At 37.5% G+C, this 8,137-nt stretch overlaps 1 protein-coding gene across 1 annotated transcript; it reads left to right on the top strand.

The window, feature by feature from the left end:
• The first annotated feature begins 6,082 nt into the window (after window positions 1–6,082).
• On the top strand, window positions 6,083–7,919 carry LOC122317983. Its single transcript, XM_043135088.1, has 2 exons — window positions 6,083–6,243; window positions 6,338–7,919. The coding sequence occupies exon 2, from the start codon at window positions 6,465–6,467 to the stop codon at window positions 7,647–7,649; it is 1,185 nt and encodes a 394-aa protein (XP_042991022.1). The 5' UTR covers window positions 6,083–6,243; window positions 6,338–6,464; the 3' UTR covers window positions 7,650–7,919.
• The last annotated feature ends 218 nt before the right edge of the window (window positions 7,920–8,137 follow it).

Here is an 8,137-nt window from a genome sequence, read left to right as displayed (position 1 = left end):
TCTGTTGGTTGGCTGATTCCGAACTGAGTCCGAGGAGTTCGGGGGTCGGATGGGTTGTGGACGGAGTGCTTGGTTTTGTTGATTTATGTTGGTTGATTATTTTTGTGCATTGATATAGCATTTACATGGTGCATGCACGTGTGTTTTTGTTTAATTGTGAAAAGCCTGTTTATTGGCGTAAGTGGACTTACGGGTGCGTGTGTATCACGACCCCAAGCCGGGATGGGGTATTATCTCGGTGGAGCTCCTCTAGTCACTCGGGAGCGGAATAAACTGAGTGATGTCCCCTGGGTTGTCGCTGGGCGACGACGGGAGCAGGAGCTAGGAGGTGCTTGGCTACGAACGGGCCGGGCGCGGAACCGGGTATCGCTCTACGTACCGACTCCATGGCCCTTCGCTGGCGAGGGCTAGAGGATACTTGGCTACGAACACGCGGGGCGTGGAACTGGGCATCGCTCGTTAGGTGTCACATGCGTGGTGGTACTCTGCGGTGTGGCACTGGAGCCAGGGTGTGCGGATGACCCCTAGGGGAGGTCATGGTGCATACGGGTTAAAATAGATTATGGTTTGAGATGAATAGAGGCCAAATGTGACTTTTGGCGTGATATTTGGAAAGGTTTGTTTTTGGGCCGAATGAGTTTTTTAGCGTGTGTGGAAAATTATGTTTTATGGGTTTTGCGCATTCTCATCACTTCATGCATATTGTTTGAGTTCTATATGTTTTTATCTGGTGGTGTTTGGATTTTACTTACCTGCGGTACCATTTTTGGTTCCGTAGATTTTGGTGCAGGATTCGAGGAGGAGGAGGAGGCTGAGCCCGAGGATGCGGCTCCGCCGGAGTTTTGAGTTGAAGTAATGTTTTGTAGCTGTTTTTAAAACTATATTTGTGTTATGTAATATTTTATTTATGTATGTTTTGAACAGCTTGTATTATATTAAGAAAAATTCTGGTACTTAGTTATATGACTTTCGTTATTCGCTGCGTTTCCTTTGCACATTTGTTGCTTTTACACACACTTGGCACTCGTCGTTAGGGTGGTGACCCGGGTTGTCATCATCCGGACGTCTCGATTTTCCCGTATCCGGGCGTGGGGATTTGGGGGCGTCACACCTTTCACATGTTGTAATAGGAGGGAAGGAAATGTTATAAGTGAGAGGTTGGATTGATTTTTAGGAAATATGAAGTGGTGTGAGGCTTTCCCTTTTGTTCACATTCAGCATGGAGTGGCAGTATATTCTGATCATATTCCGATATGGTTGGATACAAATGGGGGGCTGATGAGGCAAAGGGGTAAGAGACTTTTCAGATTCGAAGCAATGTGGGTAGGAAATAAGGACTGTTCAAGTATAGTGGAGAGGATTTGGAGTGAGGGAGAAGGTACTGATCAGAGTAACCATCTTATGGCCAAAATTTCAAAATGTACAGGTGAGTTGACACAGTGGAATAAAAGGTCTTTTGGAAATGTCCACAAAGAATTGGCTTCGGTTAAAGAAAAACTAAAAGGGATAGAAGAAATGGATCCAAATTTCCAACAAATTTCTCTGCACAAAGAGGCCAAGGAGGAGGTCCAGAAATGGTTCGAAAGAGATGAACTTATATGGAAACGAAGGTCTAGAGTGCAGTGGTTGAAAGAAGGGGATAGGAATTCGAGGTTCTTTCATCATAAAGCAAATGCTAGGAGAAAGAAGAACTGTAACCATCAATTGCAAGATGATAGTGGTAATTGGAATAGAGGAGATCAGATAGGTGACTTAATAGTGGGATTTTTCAAGAAATTATTCTCCACAGATTCACAATCAGATTTTCCAGACTTTTTTTTCAGAAGTGGGGAGGAGGGTCTCTCCTCAAATGAATGAAGATTTACTACTTCCGTATGTGGTGGAAGAAGTTGAAGTTACTATTCAACAAATGCATCCTTCTACAGCTCCAGGCCCCAATGGTATGTCTCCTGTGTTTTTTCAAAAATATTGAACTAAGATTGGAAAGTCAGTAACTAATTTTGTCTTGAATGCCTTGAATCAAGGAGTTTTTCCTAGGAAGCTAAACCATACTTTCATAAATTTAATCCCTAAGAAAAATAGTCCTTCTAGAGTGAGTGATTTTAGGCCTATTAGCCTTTGTAATGTCCTTTATAAGGTATTATCAAAAGTCATTGCAAATAGACTTAAAAAAATTCTGCCTATGATCATTTCTGATACTCAGTGTGCTTTCATCCCCGGGAGATAAATTACGGATAATGCTCTAGTGGCATATGAGATATTACATTATATTCGTAAAAGAAGAGTGGGTCGAAAAGGGTATATGTCCCTCAAATTAGACACGAGCAAAGCGTATGATAGAGTTGAGTAGGGTTTATTGAGGAGGATGATGAATTCTCTTGGTTTTGCCCAAAAGTGGATTGAGTAGGTTATGCATTGTGTGTCAACAGTCTCCTTTTCTGTTCTTGTGAATGGCAGCCCAAAAGGCCCTGTTTGTCCATCGAGAGGGATTAGGCAAGGGGATCCGTTATCCCTTTACCTATTTCTTCTATGCACAGAAGGTTTGATTAGCTCATTGAAAAGAAATGCTAATGCGAGAATGGTGGAAGGGGTGAGAATTTGTAGAGGGGCTCCTCGGGTGAACCACCTATTATTTGCTGATGATAGTGTGATTTTTTACCAAGCTGATGCTTCTACTAACGGTAATATTCTATCTTTGCTGGATATGTATGAGAAAGCGTCAGGGCAGTGCATTAATAAAGAGAAGACTTCGATGGTTTTTAGTAAAAATGTGCAAGAGGACGTGAAAGCAAATAATATGGCAATGTGGGATGGAAGTAATACTTAGCAATTTGAGAAGTATTTGGGTTTGCCGCCCATGGTAGGGAGATCTAAACAAAAAGTGTTTGTTGATATAAAGCAAAGATTATGGCAGAAAATTCAAATGTGGAAAGGTAGTTTGCTATCTCAAGGGAGTAAAGAAATCTTAATAAAAGCAGTAGCTATGTCAATCCCAACATATGTAATGAGTTGTTTCTTATTCCCTAAAACCTTATGTCATGAGATGGAAATCATGATGGCTAGATTTTGGTGGGGTAATCAAGTTTAGCAGAGGAAAATACATTAGGTGGGGTGGCAGAAATTGAGTGTGTCCAAATATGGAGGGGGTCTGGGTTTCAAAAACTTGTATGACTTCAATATGGCCCTTTTAGCTAAATAGGGTTGGAGGCTACTTACTAACTGTGATTCTCTTTTATACATGATTTTCAAAGCTCGGTATTTTCCAAAGAGCTCTTTGTTCGAAGCTAAGATTGGTTTTAATTCATCATATGTGTGGAAAGGCATCCATAGTGCCTTGCCTCTGTTGAAATTTGGATGTATCAGGAGAGTGGAAAATGGGGTGGAAACAAATGTGTTTAAAGACTATTGGATTCCTGGAATTCAACCATCAGCTTTGCTAGGTGAAACGGTAGGTCATCCTTAAGAGAATCTGAAAGTTCAGAATTTAATGGACAGTAATTCGGGTTGGTGGAATGTTGATGCATTAAGAGTTCTATTCAATCCAAGAATAGTATCTCAGATTTTAAGGGTTAATGTGGCTCCCATTCATGAAGATTCCTGGTATTGGTTAGATGAAAAAAGTGGGTTCTACTCAGTTCGTAGTGGGTATATAAAACTTCAAAAGGCTTCTGTTCTAAATGAAGGGGAAGGGTCTCGGGTTCAACTTCTTGCCCCCTTTTGGAAGTGTTTGTGGAAACTGAAAATCCCTTTAAAGATGAAGATCTTTGTATGGAAAGCTTTTTTGGATATCCTAAAGATCTTTGTATGGAAAGCTTTTTTGGATATCCTACCTACATATCAAAATCTTGTGAGGAAAAAAATTCTGGAGAATGATGTTTGTTTGTTTTGTCACCAATGTAGAGAGGATGCAGCACATGCCTTATTTTATTGTAGTACTATCTACTTTTTATGTATCCAGTTTCAACCTTTGTTAGGGGAGATAGGCTTTGGGAAATCTTTTGGGGAGATTGTGCTGGAAGTAAAGGATAGAGGCAATGAGGAAGATGTCTTGAAATTTATAGCAATGGCTTGGGGCCTTTGGTATAGAAGAAATAAATTTATTTATGATAACATTTCTGTTCAGTTTTCTTCTGTTACTTCTACAGTCCTGTCTATGCAATCTGAGTTTAAACAAGTTCAGATTCTTGAGAGCAGCAGTCGAGATATTCCAAGGGTCCTAATCTGGAAACCTCCTCCAGAGGATAGCTTGAAGATGAATGTGGATGGTGCCACCTTCGGTGAGATTGATAAAGCTGGAATTGGTCTGGTTTTAAGAGACCATGAGGGCAATGTTCTAGTGGCTTGCAGCAAGATTGAGCACGCCGTATCAAGCTCAGAATTTATAGAAGCCACAGCAATGTTGTGGGGACTTCAATTCGGGTTGCAATGGGGTATGTACAAGATGGTGATGGAATCTGATTGTTTGGTTTTAGTTAATGCCTTAAACTCCTCTTCTGAATGTTTATCTGATTTTGCCTATGTAATAGATGAGATACGAAGACTTAGAACTTATTTCCAGGAAGTTTCAATTGTGCATGTATGTAGGCAAGGAAACAATGTTGCACACGGTTTAGCAAGATTTGCTAGGAATGTTGAAGATGTAACTGTCTGGTGGGATGGATGTCCTTCATGTGTTTCTCAAGCTGCATGGCTTGATAGGCAGATTAATGTAAGGACTTGATTTTAATGAGATGAGATTATCAAAAAAAAAAGAGAGAAGTATAAAATTCCAATTAACTCATACAAAGCTTAGTACTTATTGGAACATTGGATCTGACCCATTTCGTAGTCCTTAACACTTTGCCTACAAAACAACTCGTTCGTGACTCAATTGATCTTTTGTGAGAGAAGACGAAAGGAGAGAATTTGGGAAAACAAAGGAAAATGGGAACTTTATGAAATTATTTAACACTTATTACTATAGTTTAGATTACTAAAATTGGCGAGTTATATTGTTTATTCTAGAAATAACTAATATATAACATACACATTTGATTCCAACTGTTAAGAATAATAATAACAGCTAACGTATTATAATTATAAATTTTCAAAAAGAAATAAATTATAAATTGTATATAATTTAAATATATAATATGTCATGGTTAATAATTTACTTTGAGAAGTGTGAGAATGTAAAATCAGCTAATATTTTACATTTTTTTTTTATTTCTTATAGTGTCTTTGAAAAAGGAAATAAATTAATAAACACTTTTTTGTTCTATTAGACATTATATTGCCTTTTCTTTTGATTATTTTACATATGAATAGTTACAAATTTGGAATTAAAAACTGTTTGTGTTTTAATAATGTTTAAATAGAAGGTTATGAAAATTTTTGAAGTAAATCAAACTGATACGGTTTTGATTCTTAAACTAAAGAGTTGAACTGCTTTTTTAGTGGCGTAATGATGAAATCAATATTTGTAGCACTAAATAACATGGTCTAGAAAATTTTAATATATACCAAAACAAATATGATCTTTTCCTTTTTTTGTGAAAAATTATAAAACACTGATGAAATAAATTTCACTGTTTTCTACTTTGTAATGTTGAAGTTCTATTTTAAATAAATTCCACCATTTTATACTTTGTAATGAAATTTTAGTATTAATATTTGCATTGTTAATTTACGCTTTAATTAATTTTAAATTTCAGCAATTTTTTGGGTTAAAAAAATTAAATAGATCTAGATGTTTATTAAATCTCATTGATTCTTTTTGTGGCAATGTTTGTGGGGATTCTTTTCAATTGGAATATGAATAAAATTTATTTGCATGGTCATACATCTGACAACTATTATGTGTATTTGTGGGGGAAACAAAAGAAGAGAAAGAAAGATAGAAACGAGAGCTTTTTATGTTACAAAAGGATTTTATTTCCGACATAATGTTACTGATTTTATTTCCTTCAATATGGTATGGTTCCGAGAATTTAAAAGTACAATTCTTATCTGGCCTAATTTTTATACTTTTTTTTTTTTTTTTTTTTTTCCATCAGATCAATTTATTTGTCATATTTTTGCAACCATTGTGGATGTACTGTAGTCTTTCAAATATGGAAACTACTGTAACTCCCATAAATGAAATCTCTAATTTTGGGAATGAGATGGGACTGAGTTTTTCAACTTCTCAAAAGAATTTTCATCTAAATTTTAAAGACAAACGGTAATTTAGAGCATTGGATAGAATGCTCTAACGTATCTCCGGTACATCGAACACCTCCATCTCTTTCTCCGATCTCTAATGGCATAATTAATATACCAATAAACTGATTTTTTTAGGTTATTGTTTTCTTTACAGAGCCGCCCCTCATATCAGAAGCGCATGCAGAATAGACCAGAGGGCAGAACTCACGAACTCGACGGGTTAATCGAACAATCAGACCAACCCAGTTCAAGCTGACTCAGGAAAACTTGGTGAGTCTGTTATGTTGGGTTTTTACTGTTCAAGGCAGCTGCTACTACTCAAATGCAGGATGACCCAATTGGGTTTTCTTCGGCAAAACGGTTTCTTTATTGTTAAATCATTTACTTCAGTCGCTATATCTCATTCTAGTGAAGGACCAGAAGAAGGAAAACATTCTTTTACTATCTCTTACCTCATAAACTCTTGTGGGTTGTCCACAAAATCTGCTATTTTAGCATCCAAAAGGTTACACTTTGAAAGACCAGTGAAACCAGATTCCGTGCTTCATCTTCTCAAAGAGAATGGGTTCACCAACAGCCAAATCTCCCAACTTGTCAGGATACAACCATCGTTGCTGTTGTGTGATCCTAAGAAGATCCTGTTGCCCAAGATTGAGTTTTTCCGTTCTATTGGGTTTTCATGCTCCGACCTCCCTAGGATCCTATCTTCAAACCCTTCTCTGTTGGGTAGGAGCTTAGAGAAACGTCTTATCCCCTGTTTGGATTTCCTCAAGAGCGTAGTTCTTGAGGATGAGAAAGTTGTTTTAATTGTCAAGCGCGCACCGCGGGTTATTCAATTTGATCTAAGAAATAATATGATACCTAACATTGAACTTTTAAGACAACTAGGAGTGCCTCAATCTTCTATCACTTACTTGGTTACTAATTCTCCCTCTTCAGTGCTCATTCAGCATACTAGGTTTGCTGAGGCTGTCCTCGAGGTAAAGGAAATGGGATTTAATCCCTCGAAAATTGTTTTTGTTGTAGCAATCCATGCATTCACGAAGACCACTAAATCAAAGCTGGAATCAAAATTGGAGCTTTATAAGAGGTGGGGTTGGTCGAAAGAGATTGCCCTCCTAGCCTTTAAAAGGCATCCAAATTGTATGCTTTTATCAGATGAGAAGATCACAAAAACAATGGACTTCCTTGTAAACGAAATGAGTCGGTCATCATTAAATATTTCCAGAAATCCTACAGTGATAAATTGCAGCTTGGAGAAGAGGATTATACCTAGATGTTCAGTTATTCAGATTTTGCTAGCCAAGGGATTGGTTAAGAGTGATTTGTCCTCGTCATCTTTCATACTACCTGGTGAGAGGTGCTTTCTGGATAAGTTTGTGATCAAATTTCAAGATGTTGTTCCTGAACTGCAGAATGTGTATCGGGCTAAGATGCATCTTTCTGGACTTGGGAATGCCGTCTAAGAAGGTATATGGGGTGGAAAACCTGTAGCATTTGGAATTTTAGATAGAGTCACTGAATGCTTTTTTCTTTTTTCTCAGTCCAAATGATTGTATCGTAACAATCTTCTCAAGCCTTTTAATGTCGTTGGTTCCAAGTTCTCAAGGCACAATACGCTGTGTACTCAGTGAATATGCTATTTCTATTCACATGAATTAGTCTGTTATTATATTTTATTAAAATGGAGTCTGTGGATAATTTGTTTTTCTTTTAACAAGATCATCCTTGCAGCAGATAGAAAGATGGGTATGATTACCGCATTGATAACTTCTGTGTCTGGCTTGTCTTTTCTCCATTATTAGTGTATATGCAAAAAACTTTTGAGAATGCGGTGCGTGGGCGGGGTTTACTCTGCAAGGGTTGATCTGAAGGGCCTTAACTTGTGGAGGTACCTGACATTAAAATAATACTAATAATAATAATAATAATAATAATAAATATTGTGGTGTCA

This window comes from Carya illinoinensis, chromosome 8 (assembly GCF_018687715.1).
Source record: "Carya illinoinensis cultivar Pawnee chromosome 8, C.illinoinensisPawnee_v1, whole genome shotgun sequence".
Classification (NCBI taxonomy): Eukaryota; Viridiplantae; Streptophyta; class Magnoliopsida; order Fagales; family Juglandaceae; genus Carya; species Carya illinoinensis.
Note: the sequence above shows the minus strand (reverse complement) of the source record. Positions and strands in the feature narration are given on the sequence as shown.

Bases quoted from the DNA above. Each gene is read 5' to 3' on its own strand.
- LOC122317983 (XM_043135088.1), top strand. From the start codon at position 6,465: ATGTTGGGTTTTTACTGTTCAAGGCAGCTGCTACTACTCAAATGCAGG.